General features: G+C 34.8%; 1 protein-coding gene across 1 annotated transcript; it reads right to left on the minus strand.

Moving 5' to 3' along the window:
• Positions 1-1,955: 1,955 nt before the first annotated feature.
• On the minus strand, positions 1,956-10,274 carry LOC124371178. The gene is made up of 2 exons (XM_046829492.1): positions 9,956-10,274; positions 1,956-2,037 (listed from the first exon to the last, which is right to left on the minus strand). Exons 1-2 carry the CDS (start codon positions 10,258-10,260, stop codon positions 1,956-1,958), a joined length of 387 nt encoding a protein of 128 aa, XP_046685448.1. The 5' UTR covers positions 10,261-10,274.
• Positions 10,275-16,947: the final 6,673 nt, after the last annotated feature.

Here is a 16,947-nt window from a genome sequence, read left to right on the forward strand (position 1 = left end):
TCTACGCGGCACGCTGCCCTCCAACTCGGCGTCGACGCATTTTTACGCGACCAGCCCTGGAAAAAACGTTAGCAGCGCGACGTAGATAGCGCGCTGCGCAACGCTAGGGCCGGACTATACGGACGCTAGATGCGTGGCCCGCAGTCGCAGTCTTGAGTGAGTAGTTATTGTGCTTCTGTGTGAGAGTCATCAACATGTTTGATACTGAGAAGTTCATCTTAGAAGTAGAGAAGCGACCTCCACTTTATGACGTCCAGTCAAAAGAATATTCAAACAGAAATGTTAAAGCTCAGTGCTGGATGGAGGTAGGAGCAGCTGTGCACGACAACTGGGAGGAAATGACTCCCCAAATGAAGGACGAAGCAGGTAGCTAAGTTTGATATATTTATAAACAAAGGTGTAATGATGTAAACATATTTTTTCTAAGCACCAAGTACAACTAACTATCTTTGTTGTTTTACAATAGTAACGAAGACAATAATTAATAATAGTACCGTACATAAATATATGGGAAGTATATTAAGACAAAAATGAAATTACAACTTTGTTGTGATAATAACTTAACACAGTTTTGAAATCATCTCTTTCCTTAAATTACGGTTTGATTATATGGTTATTTGTTTAATTGTGTGGTTATTTGACGTAAAAGGTTTAAATATTGAAATGTATGTTAAACGTATGTTATTTGTAACGTATTGTAAAGAACATTAGTAATTTAATTGTGCCATTGCGTACATGATCACAGTTTTTGGCACTTAAAAATCTACTGCTGTAGATATCGAAGTTACGACGCATGGCTAGCCCAGACGGCACCGGCGCCGGCGTCGCCGTCGCGCCGGCGGTAGGTTGGTAGAAAGGGGAGGGGTGAAAAGTCTATTTCTGCGCTATGAGTCGTCCAAGGTCACTGTTCTTCCTTGCCAACCTTCACTAAACCTATTCACGAGTTGATCAATACTGTTTATAGAACTGACACTAGATTATGATACAAAGGTCTAATTTGAGAGGAGCTACAATAACATAACAGGATGTATTCAAAGTAGTCAATTACAAAACTTTTTATTTTAAATTTTATTACATAGGAAATAATATTGTTATACTTTTTCTAAGTTTACTTTTTCTTCTTTTTACTAAGTCCTACTTTTTCAAGTGATTGTGCTTAGGCATATTGATTTTGCCAGTTTAAGGCTCCTGGTCCATTGAAATACTCACAGAACAAGTCCCTTACTACAAGTCCGTTACTACGACCACTTCCTACTGCTGCTCCGACCAAGCAATCCATGTCACATGTAAGCGATTCTTCAAAAATGTAACCATCCCGCCTTTTTACATAATTATGCAATACACAGCAAGACCGAATGATTTTCGTTGCAAAGATCGGGTTCACCAGGATACAGGAATGCATTACTCGCCATTTGTTGATCATAATTCCAAATGCGCATTCAACTGTACGTCTGGCTCTGCAGTGCCTATAGTTATATACACTTCTCTCTTTTGTGAGTTTCTTCTGTGGGTAAGGGCGCATCACACGTGTAGTTAAACCAAAAGCTTCATCGCCAAGAAAATACGAAAGGTACTGTGGGGCCTTCTGGTGAAAGCTGTTTCTCTGTTGGGAGGTTCAGTTGGCCGGCATTCAGTCTTTTGTAAAAGTTTGAGTTTTTGAAGATTGTGGAATCGCCCTCCCGGCCATATGCACCAACATCTATTGCAGTGAAGTTGCACTGTGCGTCGCTGACTGCAAACAATACAAGTGAAAAATACTTCCTGAAGTTGTAGTATAGTGAACCTGAACTTGGTGGACATTGTATCCGCACGTGTTTGCCGTCAATGGCACCCAACACAATTTGGGAAGTTGGTTAACTTCTCATATTCCGTTGCCTTCAAAAGCCATTCATCACTTGTAGGGATTGGCATTTCAGTTTGACTGCAGTTTTCCCGAAATTGTTTCACAGGTCTCCTCAACAACGAGACGTATTGTTTTTTCTTGATACTTGATATTCGAATTCAAGGTCACTGAAGTTCATTCCACAGCCCAAATACCTAAAATATATAACGTAAATATAAGCGAAACATAATATAACTATCTAATATAAGACATTGATACTGCCGTCTTTGTAGATGTGTAGATTTACACGCTTTTAAGTCTTACATTATAAAACAATTTACTTAAGGGCAGTCTGACATGAAAAAAAAATTTTTTTTGGGGAATTTTGGTTTTTTTATTTATTAATATTCTTTAGAATTTTCTCTTTAAAATGGTATATAATATACCTTATTACTATAATATTAACCTTATATAAAAAATATATATATAAAGGCTTGCAACTGTTGTTTGGCGTTGAGCACCACTCCTTATAGTAAACAACAATCTATAAAATAGATATTAATTGGTTTTTGTTATGTTGGTACTGTTTTGCTTTTAGTCTGGTTTTAGCTGATATCACACACTGTCAGCAATATGACAGATGTCATCTGTTGTTATTATTTTATGTTGGAGGTTATTGTGAAGTTTTGAAATACTGTGTTTTGTGATTTGCAAGTTTCCCTGTTGTTTTTATTTGTAAAGGAGTTTATTGTAATTGAATGTAGATTAAAATGGGTAATAAGAAGAGAGTAGGAACTAAGAAAACTATGTTACAAGAAGAAGACTGTTGTTCGTAGCAAGAAAACAGTAGTAACTTCAGGTAATGAAGAGGATAGGCCTAGAACACCCAAAGTTGTTTCCACATCCAATGAGAAAATTGAGCCCTAACCTAGCCTGCTATGATAATTCAAACTGATACCTTACAGTATGACATAGTAAACGTTGTACAGCTAGAATCAGTTTTGAAAGATGTTGCAGTGTGTAGGGTTTGTCATGGCAACCTATCATTTAGTCGAAAACCATTAGCAGGGCTCGCAGTACAAATTTCCGTCTCCTGTAGCTGTGGCATGACAAAAGCTTTTGACAACTGTCCCAAAGCAACAGATATTAGGCCTAGGCCTATTGAGGCACCAAGCAAAAGTTCACAATGCTACTATGACTTGAACCTAAGGTTAGTATACGGCTTGCGTGTAATAGGAAAGGGCTATACTGCTGCCCAAACTCTTTGCGGCATGATGAATTTACCCGCTCCGCCCAGCAAGTTCAATCAACATGAACAGTTTTTGTCCAGCCATGTAGAAAAGTGTGTGTGAAAACTCTATGAAGAGAGCAGTGACAGAAGCAGTTATTGAAAATGGAAATTCTAATGACTTATGTGTTGCGGTTGACGGAAGCTGGCAAAAGCGAGGCCACACCTCGCTAAATGGCGTTGTCACAATTACTTCAGCAGATACGGGTAAAGTAATAGATATTTATTCAATGTCAAAAATACTGTAACTGCCCTCAGAGAACAAGCAACCAACACTTAGAAATATGCAAGGCAAATTATGTAGGTAGCAGTGGAGGTATGGAAGCTGAAGGTGCGACTGCAATGTTCAAAAGATCCGAGACTAAATACGGTGTTCGCTATGTGGAGTACCTTGGAGATGGTGACTCCAATGGCTATGCAGCAGTTGTGGCAGAAGCACCATATGGCCCAGATTCGTGTCCATTCAGAAGTTGGAATGTGTAGGACACGTCCAGAAGAGGATGGGGACAAGAATAAGGGACTTTATCATGAAAAATAAAGGCTTGAAGCTTTCTGACGGAAAATCTCTTTCTGGGAAAGGTAGGCTAACAGGGAAGGCGATCCAACAAATCCAAATATACTATGGACTAGCCATCCGTAGGAATACACACAGCGTGGAAGCCATGAGGCGAGCAGTTTGGGCGTTGTACTGTCATGTTCAGTCTACTAACGATACGCCTTTACATATTTTTATGCCCAGACACCGAAGACACATGGTGTAAGTATAACAAAGCCGCCAAAGAAAAAACTAAATATGACCACAGCCAGCATTTTCACCTCTCACCTGTTCTAATGAAAGCAATCAAACCTATTTTTTAAATCTTTGTGCAGCCTAGAACTACTCAGAAAATGTCTCAAAGGAAAATCTCAAAATCCTAATGAGTCTATGAATAATGTCATTTGGGCTCGGCTCCCTAAACGCACCTTTGTTACACTAGGTGCTCTTAGGCTAGGTGTCTATGAGGCAGTCCTATCATTCAATGATGGGTACAGCTCCAAAGTGAAAGTTTTAGAGCACATTGGGGCTAGAACCAGGACTGAATATGCGGTTAGCTTTAAAACGTCTCGACACCCAGCGGATTCGCAAAGCAGATAAAGCGGCTACCGACATTGAAAAAAAAATCAGGCAATCAAGGACTTTAGCCAAAAGGAAGCTGGAGGATCTGTATCAAGAAGCAGAGGATCCAGACAACCCTTCCTACAGTGCAGGCCATCATTAAACCAAGGTATGAGTCCAAAATATGCTACCTTCTTGCTTTTTCTTGATTTGCCCGAAACTTGTTATTTTTTAACTTTGGGGCCCTATAACTCAAAAAACTACTAGGCCTACCCCAGTCAAATTTTTATACAGTATTCTACTTACTATTCGAGACGTCAGAACCAGAGGGTTCTATCTGCATTTTAACAAATTTTACAGTAGAGCGTTTTAAAGTTTAAGACCTTCTGCAGGGCAACTTTATATTGTACTGAAAGAAATTCTAGGTTATAAATAATCAACAGTTTGTTAGTGTTTACAAAAACCCCAGTTTATTGAAATATTAGTAAAATACAATTTTTTTAGGCATTTTTAAACAAAACAAAACGTGCAGATGGAACCTTTTGTCCCTGAGTACAAATCAATATTTAAAGTCCAAAAGGTCCTTAATTCAAAACTGTATTTAAATAGTCTACATCAACTGTAGGCATCCATTTCATCATAGATTTTATGTCTTTAATCTTGTCTGAAGGTAATTTCTTCCTGTCTCGCACTACGTTTGCTCCCCAGAGAATTCTCGGCAGAGTAGTTGTTGCTCGTCCTGTAGATCTGTTCGACTTATTTTTTTTCACCAAGTTAATGCAGTTCCAAGGTTCCAAAGGATCATGGCTGGTTTTAAACTTTACTGATAGTAAATTAGATTGGCAAAATTGAAGTTGGCACACTTTAGTATAAGGGCAATCTTGATACGCAAGGTTCTTGCTTTGTGCTTGGAAGTCGAAGAAGTCATTTGTCAACATTTGGATTACTGAATAAGGTGACTTTTTATTAGATGCGATGATTACTCTTAAAAGAGAAACAGGGGACCAAACCTCAGTTACTTTGAGTGCCTTTTCAATGTTGGAATGCACATTATCTACTTCCTGTATGCATGAATGGCCTGGAGTAGAATATTTCATTGTTACTCGTTCAATGTGTTTATTTTTTGCCATAAATAAAGAAATGGCATATGAAATGACAGAGTTTCTGTTTTGGGGAACACAACTGTCACTCCACAAAATATAATCTTTAACATCTGGAAACGCTGAACTTATTTTTTCCATTATTTTTACCACTGCACTGGCAATATCATTCCCAGAACGACCACAAAGCGCTTCATGCCAAAATGCGCAATAGCCTTTTTTGTCTTTTGAGCAATGTGCAGTTAAGTTGTATACGTTCAACTTTCTTTTGTTAAAAAAAAACAGCTTACGTTAGCCCTAGGTAGCGCTATAACATTTTGTAAGTCAAAACATACAACGACTTCATTACTCTCTCGGTCTTTTTTTCTTTCATTTCTCATAAATGTTTTATTGAACATATGATCATCATATTTGGCAGCAAGCTCTTCTGTCATTCGATTTTCTTTTAGGGACATAGAGTATTCTTCGCACAAGTCACATCTGTCGGACTTGGGTAGCAAAAAATCCAAATTATATTCATTATTGAAAATAGATCTATACATTGATATGGATAGAGGTTTCACCTTAAGTTCCTTGCAATGTTCAAGGTACATGTCAAACATTCTACTGATATTTAAGTCAGGGCTAAGATATTCTTTTGCTGTTTTTGCCCTGCAGTAATGGGACTCGACTTTTGCAAAAGATTCAATATGTTTCCTAAGAATATCTTTATCAGCTTTTTGCGTCCTGTCTTTAGTTTTTTTTCCTCTTTCGTCCGATTTCGGTACTTCACTTGATTTGTCCTTATTATTGTGAACATTGTAAATGGTCTTCTGACTCACTAAAATAGTTTGGAGAAAAAACTGTTTACAAACTCTAATCTTTTCGTTGTTTATATGTAAAAAATATGAAAAGGAATTCTTTTTCTGGGGATTATTTTTCACCTTTGTTCTTACTGACATTTTGCACTCTGTATTTCTTAGTATGAAATGATATTTTTCATTTTGGTCTATTTTATAATAGCTCAGCATAACAGCTTCACGCTCATCTTTGCTTACTTTATTACTACATTTAAATTTACATTTGCAGTCTAAGTGTTGAAGGTTCTTTTGAGGAACAATCTTACCACATGAGCTGGTGTATGATCTACCCGTTTGTCGCCTCTCCTTCCTAACATTTTTCTTCCAATTCTTCGGATTCCGCTGTCTTTTTCTAGTTTTTTTCTTTTCCTTCATCGGCGTTAGTTCATCAGAAGTGGAGTCTTTTTCTGATTCTGTTTCACTGTAAGGAACTAGAGATCGATTTATTTTTCCACTTTGGTTCACTGTTGGGCTAACATCACAAACAGAACTATAGCTTCCTTCATTTTCCAGAGCTGGATCGGTATTGTTCGTTTGGGCTTCACTGGAAGTTTTATCCGTGTCGTCTGCATCAAACAACCTGAAAATAAACAAACGATGTTAGAACATAAAGCCAAAAGTCAACGATAAAGCTTTTTTAAAAGGCCAAAGCATAAAAACATCATGTTTACATAATAAGTTTACAGTAGTTTTTAGTTATTCTCTGCAAGATGGAGACATACTAGGCCTACGCCATGGTTAAAACTTCAAGTTAAGTAACATGAATATTTTATGATGACTAACTTTTGTTTATAACCGTCAAATCATTGTTAAAATATAACAGTTAACCCACTAACTGGCAGTTGAAATGCGCCCGAATGTCATAGATTTTTAAAGCGATTTTGCAAGGGTTGACTATAAAATCCGTCAAAAATAGTCAATTACTGCAAAGCTACCTATATTTGATATTAAAATGACCACAGATATAATCTAAACAAATCTAAAATAAACAAATATATATATTCATACCTTTTACAAAGTCTTCGTCGTTTTGGGTTTGGTGAAAGAATACAATCCTCTTCGCTGTTACTGTCGTCAGGTGAAGGTATATATTCATCATCACTATTGATGTTTTCTATTGACAAACTATCATTTAAACTGTCATCAATCCATTTATTTATGATATCACCATCCATTTTAATATGTTTACAAACACACAATGAAATTACTTTTAACACATTAACACGACAACATAACCTTACCAGCAGTGAAACAATACTATTCCCAGCTGATGCAGATAGAACTGTCTGGTTCTCAAGTTTGCCAACTTATGCAGATGGAAACTAAATTTCCCTGCTTGTAAAATATTAACTGTTCATAATTACACAAAGATTGTGTTATATATTAGTACAAAAAGGCTTAATGTACACATTAATACAATAAAATGAAAAAAATCAAAAAATTGCAGATGGAACCCTCTGGTTCTGACGTCTCGTATTGCCTAGTTCCCCTCATGGGAATTTATAAATATCTCTTGTCAATGAGGCACAGTAAACATTTTTACTTATAAAAAAGTTAGTTAAAAACAATAAATTATAAAAAAATTATAACTTTTTAATTTTTTTTTCAAATTTAAAAACCTCATGATAAGACCTAGATTATAAGCTATTTAATAAGTAAAATAAAAATCAGGACTCTATCTATAACCATTACAGAGATATAGGTTCCCAAGTTAACATTATGTTCTTATGGAGGTCGGACTGCCCTTAATTCTTGTAAAATAACGTCAGAACAGAAGGGGATTTTAGTATAACCTTTTAGTATAGTATAATCTTTTCTTTAATTGTGTTGATCTCCTGAAGTGCGGTTAGAAGTCGTGATAAAAATATTAAAATAAAATAAAACAGTCAAGAAACCCCACTCTGATGATTTTACAATGAATTGACCCTAATATGTCCCTAATACACTATAATCAAACAAGAAATGTTATATTATAATTACCTGCTTTAAACCTGTGACAAGTATACAGTTATATGATTCTAAAAGTGCTCCGTTTGTTTTAGGCAAAGATATGATGAAAAAAATGGAAGACTTTGCGTGACAATTTCGTTCGGGAACTACGTATTTTAAAGAAAAATGAGACTGGAGCTCCAGCAACAAAAAAAAAGAAATACATTTTCTTTGACCAACTGTCTTTTTTGACACCTTACATGAAGCCCAATGACAAGAACGTATCAAATATTCCACCCCTTGAACACATTATATCTGAACAAAAAGCAGTAGAAACAGTAGAAACAACTAATGCAGATGACAATGACCGTGCTGACAGCGTTTCAAATTCGTCACTAGTTGAACGTCAGAAGAGACAAGAACGTGTGTCAAAAAGAACTAATATTGAGAGAACTTTGACATCAGCTTCAAAAAACATTACATCATTGATGCAAGAAAGCATCGCCATTCAAAGAGCGAACACTTCCTCAGCTAACAGCTCAGATAAATCTGGGAACAAGGCATTTTTTAATGTCCTTTCTTCCTGTTATGGACAGCCTACCACCACTTGCTGCCTTTGATGTTAGGATGCAACTAACTGAAGTGTTCCGAAATGCTATTATGAACCAAACACGAGTTCAGGAACCAGTGCCAGTGCGTACTCAAATGATGGACTACACATCTGCGTCACCATTAATGTTCTCGGGCCTAAATTCACCATACACAACTCCGACTCCGACCACACCATCAATAATCGGTGACTATGACGAAAACACCGAATGCTCTAATGCCACTTCCAGTGACAACACTCAAAACCAACCATTTAAACATATCAGAATTTGTACATTTTTCCGGTGAACCCGGGAATTGAACCATCTTCTAGTAAGAAGAAGTAGTAAGAAGTAGTATTCCGATTAACTGTGGAATAATGACAATTTTGTAATTAACTTCCCAGTGTGTTTGTGCAGAACTGAAACTTCTTGGTCATACAATTCTTTACTTACTTAATAGTAGTTCATATTTTGTAATATGTGGTTTAGTTTACTATTGTTTGTAGGTTATCTGTTTACAAAAGACTAACCTAATATAACTATTGGAAAATGTTATAGGCTTACATTGTTCCTTCATTACAAATATATAGAAAAAGGTTGTATTTTATAACTCGGTCAAAATTTGTCTGCTAACTTTCAGAGCAATTTGAGGTAAATGAAAATTTAATGTTGTTCCGTAATCAATACATAAAAATCAGTTACATTAAGTTTACCAAAATATGTTAACCTAGTGATTATAATGTATCACAAAATGATTACAACGTACCTATTGTGTTTGTAAGTGTCTGACTGCAATTTAAACTGAACGAGGCTCTTATTTGTATTTTTTATCAATATCCGATGTTACATATTGTACACCTGATAGAAATATTTATAATACTATGTTAAAAGAATCATTAAACTAAAACTAATACATATTCCAGAACTGTTTTTGCGTTTTTTTATATAAAACCCTTACTTCAAAACATATAAACATTATTCTAGAAGGAAAAAAATAATAATATACACTAAATGTTTTAAAACCACTTCAGGGTCAATCCATCCCATCAAGGTCCACGAAAAACAATATTGGTTGCTTGATAATCTCAGAAAAAAATTTTATTTTGGTAGGTCAGTTCCTTATATTTGGGGGGATGCTTGCAAAGGCGAAAACAGCTAGCGGGCAAAACAAATAGGGTCCCCATTTCAAAATGGATCTACCAAATATTAATTGTTTCTGAAAATGTCAAGCAACCACTGCTGGAACACTTGACATGGATCTACCCTTCGATTTAACCCATAAACGGCTTACCTGATGGTTATAGCAAGTCTTTCAGCTGGCTCAATACTCCTTTTCATGTTGGTATCTTTCTTCATCAGACCGTCACTGACAAGATGTAAAAGTTCATCAAATGAGCTAACAGACATCCTGTAATATTGGTAAAATTTGTCTTCATATTGTCTGTGCTTCTCAAACATCAAATGAAACGCACCTGTTGTCAATCTGCTGCTTAGAACGGGATGGGTACCCCAACGTCTATCCTGCCTTTTGGTCTTTTCCAAATACATCTCTAGTAGACACTGAAACCCTACAGCACCGATCTGCACTGCATCCATATTGGCAACTTGGAATAAAGTGATCTAGGAAGCAACGTGGCGGTTTCTGCGCTTGTATAGGTCTGGCCAGCGCGGGCGTTGACGCAATAAACAGCGCAAACGCATTTTGCGTCCGTATAGTCTGGACTAGTAGTCCAACTTATGCGCCGAACTTTGGCGTTAACGCGACGCATTTAACGCGACGCATTTAGCGTCCGTCCGTATAGTACCAGCCTAAGAGCAACAGGCTACTGCTACACCTGCCGATATCATGTTTATGACACGATGGTGAAAACTACGCGTCATACAATAGACTCTCTTCAATGGCGACAGAAGACAATAACTGAATTTATGTCTTTTAACAATTAATATTGTACTCAATAATAATATCAGTACTGTACGTCCAATTTTTGTTTGATTTCACTTCTTAAATACAGTAATTTAACTCATACTTAACCTATAAGTTTCAATTTGGTACTGTATTTAACTTCATTATTTTTGTACTGTACCGTACACAATTTGTCTTAATAAAATACTGTATGTCTATTTAATTAAAGTTTTCTTTGTTTATGTACAAAATGATGCACCCATTTTCATTTTTTAAGTAATTAGTTCCTATAACTGTTCATTATCGTTATAAATAATTCCTCCTGGACCTGTTCGGATTAACCGACGTTCGGATTACACGTGTTCGGATTAGCGGGACTCCACTGTAGCATGACTATGAATTTATAATAACCTAATTTGTTTAAAGCAATAATCGCCTTTCAATACATTTTAATTTCAAATTTAATAGTTTGTTATATAGTTTATAGTTGTTGTAATTTATCTGTTGTTTATCTCAAACACTCTTCAGGTATATAAACATGTAAATGTGTTACCTTAATCTTGAGGCGTAATCTTTAGAAAAACTTAAATTATTTCTGAAATAAAAAGATGTAGTGCATTAAATTAGTCTATATTACATGGTTTTAAACTATTCTATATTATACGATCGGAGGAGGACGCAGTGGAATGTGTTAATGCGTTTGTCAAGTTTAATAAACATAATATTTGTATTCCAAATGAATGATAAGATTTTAAGAACATTAGACAACTTTTAATATCGTTAATTTAATTAACTCAGGTTATTGTTAGGTAAAATTGTAAACCATAAAAATTAACACACTACAACTTAAACCACTTTATATGTGAAACACAGTCAACAAGCAAAGTATAAATCAATATTAAGGTCTCAGAAATGTCGTGTTTTATTGCTAAGCAAGGTTAAAACCGATTAGCCCTGTTTTAAAGAATAATAGGGATGAGTTCACGGAAGTCCCTTACTTGATCAAGCTGCCACAGCGTAGATAATGATCTTTTTTGCTTTTGCCGAGGCAAATTTACGTCACCAAACAAGAGGGAAAAGATAATTGTCTTAAATAGCGGCCACTTCTACATTATAGAAAACAATGTTTACTACTAAGTTTTTTATCCTGACATAATTTGTACGTAACACATTTGCTGTAATCTTAATGTGCTTTTCATTTTTTCTTCCTCATATTCCTTTTAAAGCTAGTTGGGGAAAAAAATTCTTGAATTGTAAAACTTTGTATGCCACCAATTCATCGTCGTCTGTAACTTCGTTGTAGCTGTTTAGTAACGTTTTACTTGCTGCTAACGCCTCATCATTACTGTAGACCTCTGACTTGATTGCGCGCGAGAGGAATGCGGCAGCCATTGCTGGGGCGCTTCTCCGTCTACGACCCCAACCGAAAACATCCGGTTCTGTCAACATTGACAGCCCAAACCCTCTGAATATACCTCTTCATATCATAATATCAATATCATAATATGCACTATTACACTATTTGTAGCCTATTCAACACATTTATTTTTTTAATAAATAGTTTTATTTCTGGAGTAAAACTTCATGATGAACACTTGATACTTGGTAATTGGCAATAGAAAACACAATTTTCAAATTGAACTTTTATTATTATGTAAACATAAACCAGAATAAGTTGTGAAATACATGAAATATATTGATAATACATTATAATAAATATGTTGATAATATATTATAATAGTTGGTGTATAATTAAAAAAATATAATAAACAGAGTATTTTTGTTAAATATTTTATAAACACTGAAGTAAGAAGTGGGTAATTTACAGTACGGTATTTGCCGAATACATAATACATTGTTTAAGTTAAAAGTTACAAGTTGATATTTGAGGAAGTTGATTCTATTTGATTTCTAACATAAAAAAGGGAAAACAGCAGGAAATTTTGCTACTATATATATATAAGTAGATATGAATATGGCGGTCCTAGACCACTTTTGGGACAGTCCGAAAATCAACGTAAAATACTGTTTAAAGGACAATAAACGAATCTGTAACTCCACGAATGAAAAATAACCGAATCTATAGCTTGTTTGCTTCTACTTTCTTGAGCTGTCAAATCAATCTATTTGAAATGTCTGCTACGAATAAACGAAAAAATCTTCTACTCTACAAAATTTTATAGTAACACAGTCCTTTATCTTTAATAGTCTTCTTTCCAGTAACAACCAAGTGTAATTTATCATGTTTTATTCAATTCTTTAATCTTTTTTTCATCCAAAACAGTCAAAAATCTGTTCGGTAAGTGTACTTTATAATCTTCCAACTCGGCAATTATTGTAAACCCGAATTTATCTTTCATTTTCTCCAGATTCAAAATTTTGTATTTCTTATTTTCTTCTAATTCATTCAACTTCTTATATTCTTTAAACTTGAACTCCATTTAGATAGAAAAAATTTAAAGACGGAAAAAATGAAATTTGCTAACAATCACTCGAGAAGTCGAGGGAATTGCCAACATCTTCATTGTTTGACGAGGTTCTTCATTTAATTTCTCCAAATGTACTATAAAATCATCGAGGATGTCTGGCTTAAAATCGTAGACAAATTCAACATCCAGATAATGAAAAAAATACAGGTAATATCTTTTCATAATAAACGTGTGTATTTAAACCAACAAACCTAATGTATTCTTTGAAAAGGAAAATAATTTTGTCAATGGTTCTAAGAGATAAGTAAAAATGTTTATTCTGTTTTCTAAATTCTGTAACAAAATGTGTTTGCTTCTTGTCTCCATATTGTAATTTTTCTAAGCAGGTTATTCAAAATGTGTTAATTTTATTTCGAAATTTCTTAGGTTTAGGTCTTTCGTAACAAAATTAAAATTACAACCTCTACAAACTAAATATCTTTTATCGATAATTTTCTCCTCTATTAGAACACTTGTAACAGTTGGCATTATACTCTTCCATTTAAACAAAAAGATTTTTTTGTTTAAATGGAGATTATGGAGAACTAAGTCTAACCGAGATATAAATTTTTCAGCACAAATGTTTATGTTTACATTTTCTATAACAGAGATAAATAGAAATAATTTCATTCTACTGTACAACTATTTAGGATATTTTGTCTATGATTACAAAGATTATTCCGGAAGAAATCGAGATTTTTCATCAGCGAAAGAGTATAATTTTTTAGAAGTTTTAGAAGGAATGAAAGAGAATAATATGAATTTAGCAAATTATTTTTCTTAAATAAAAAATCTATTCTACTAAATAGTCCCATCAAACAACATGAACTCTCCAAAATCACTTCAGTTTCTAGCATTTTAAAAGAACTTACCACAGGAAATAGTTATAAAGACTTCTTTGAATTACCTAAATATGTTAAACAAATGTTGATATTTTCCTTAAGTGAAAACGAATCCTTAAATGAAAACGAATTCAGAGAACTTTTAAGTACTAAAAGGTGTTCAATGCAATTTATTACAGACAACTTAGATAGTATAAATATGTTAAATGTAATAGGAGATTTTAAATTAAATAATAGAAAAATAAGAAAAGTATTCCGATTTTTACAAAATAAACTAAAACACCAACAATCTGACATTTTTCATCGCTTTTATGCTAAATTTCATTGTTTATTTGTTGAAATGTTGAGAAGACAATATCCATACTGGCCAAGGAATATGCATACAGCTAGTTTTTTAACAAGTCTTTGTAAACAACAAGATTTATCAAAGGAATTTATAAGAGATCACGCTTTTGTTGTAGATTGGGATAAATTATATGGAAAAAACATTCAACGAAACAGATATATTGTGTGTGTGTGTGATTCTGACGAAGAAAAGAGAAACGTTTTGTCATTCAGCAATTCATTACGATATAATGAAAGACATACAAAATGAATGATTTGTCATAGGTAATGTTTCCTTGTTTTCTATACATCACAGCTCAACGATGAGTTTTTTCCTCTATGCGTCAAGTGTAACCGCAACAAGCGCACGCTGCAACATCACTCACGCTGGGTGTGGTCACTCATTTGTTTATCAACAGTGTATCTGTAATCAAGTAACTATTTTTCATACTGTATATTGTAGTGATGGAAGAGGTTAATGTAATTGAACAAGTGAATACTTTGAAACGGTACCATAGGGAGTGTTGTTTAAGGTTTTGTTACAAATTGAACAAAGTGGAATTGATAATATTAAGCAGAAGTATGATTAGTGGTAATTTTAGTGCTTTCAAAACGTTCCAAAATATAGCGTTGAATCGCTGCTGAAAGAAAAAACGTCTAAAGCCAAGGATCCATCAAAGTTACATAGCTACCTTGTAATTCTTTTAGTTAACTCATTAACAGTAAATGAAGAGCCACTTCCACTACAATCAGATCAGACTGCTGTTTATAACTTCCTCACTAAATGTAGTGATAAGCTTAAAATAAGCAACGCAAAACATTTTTAACATGTTATGCTGTTTTATGGCCATTATCTCTGCATTTTACAAAAGTTTTTTTGAAGCTGAATTACAGGGATGAGACATGGAAAAGGCATTTGAAAATTAATTTTAATATAAGTGATGGTTATGCAAGCAATCCTTATAAGTGTTGGAAAACTTATAAACAAATACCCAAAACTTCAAAACTTATCAATATCAGTACACAAATTTCTACAGATCAAGAAAGAAATAAACACTATGTTGGGAAGGAATGAAGAATACAGATTGTTTTGGAAAGATCAACAGTCCACAGTGGTGTCACCGATGTCGTCAGAACAAAGAGAAGAAATGAATATGTATTAATCACTACGCCTGCATCATATCTGTAACACTTCCGCCAGTGATACCAAACAATGACCTTGCTTTGCGCACGCCGTGTGTGGTACAAGGACAGTATGTGACACCAAACAATGACCTTGCTTTGCACACGCCGTGTGTGGTACAAATACGATGTGAATACGTCTTTAACACGTTCACCCCGAAATGCGCCACCGGTGGGCGCACGCTCAAAAATTCCAACATCAATAATTCTCGATGTTTTAATAACATAGACTACTCTAAACCCCGACGTTAGTATTGTTCATTGAGGAACGGTTTTATTCGCATATTATTATTCTATAATGTTATATAATACGTATGAATCAATATTTATCATATTTAATTCACATTAAAGTATGTGCCACCGGTGGCGCAACGTTGTCCCCTGGTGAAGAAAGGTACTTTCTCAGACGACGTGCTACACCGGTGGCGCACTCTATTAGTGACAAAAAATAGTGCGCGTAGAGCTTCTATTGGCAGCCTTAAGAGTGCGACACTTGCCGGAGCTACTTATAGCGCTCTATTAGCAACAATACGAATCAGACCTTCTTTATAAGCCGCCATTACCTGTCTTCTTGTCGTAGAGATTGTTCTGTGTTGCTGTAAGTTCAGTGAGTTCAATTTTTATTTTAGAAAATGGATGAATCAGACATCGATGACGCCCTTGATGATGACTTTAGTGATCGTTCTTTGACCGATTTTTCAGTTAGTGGCAGTGAATATATGCCATCAGATGAGGAAAGTGATTGTAACAAGTGCAGAGGAGTTGAATGAAGAAGATGGCGTTGTTGTTAGTGATTTAGATGAATTGGAATTGATGGAAGTAGATGAGGAATATCAAAGGGTTAGAGAGGAGAGTGGAGACGAAGAAGGCAATAATATTGAAAATGTAAGTGACCCTGTACAAGATGTAGTTTGTTAAGGTTCATTGTGAATATGTAGAAAATAAAGTTAGAGTGGACAGAACCAAAATTGACATGCAGATCATATCCTTTCACAGGAAATGCAGGCTTAAAAACTGTTGGCCAATTTAATTTAAATGATCCATTTGAAATTTATAAACAGTTCCTAGATGATACATTATTGAATTTGATTGTTTTTGGAAACTAACAGGTATGCACATCAGTACCTTGCTTCAAAGCCTGTAAAAAAGCGTTCAGCAATGGCTAGATGGGTTGATTGTACAACTGAAGAGATACACAAATTTTTTGGTGTACTGATGATCATGGGCATATGCCCATTGCCTCAAAGACAAATGTACTGGTCAAACAAATCCCATGTACCAAAAATAGTGTCATCAAGAAAACTATGAGCAGAGACAGATTTGACTGTCTCCTAAAATGCCTACATTTCCAAAATAATGAGGAACCAGCAACTGAAGAGCCTCGGTTGTGGAAAATAAAGAAAACTGCTCAATCATTTAAATGCAAAATTTGAAAGTCTGTGGTAACACCTGAAGAGTCACTAGTTATTGACGAGTCTATGGTTCCATGGAGAGGGCGTTTGATTTTTTAAAACAATATTTGCCAAAAAAGGCTCATAAATATGGAGTCAAAATTTACAAGATT

The sequence above is a fragment of the Homalodisca vitripennis genome, unplaced genomic scaffold (assembly GCF_021130785.1).
Source record: "Homalodisca vitripennis isolate AUS2020 unplaced genomic scaffold, UT_GWSS_2.1 ScUCBcl_1031;HRSCAF=4140, whole genome shotgun sequence".
NCBI classification, from domain to species: domain Eukaryota; kingdom Metazoa; phylum Arthropoda; class Insecta; order Hemiptera; family Cicadellidae; genus Homalodisca; species Homalodisca vitripennis.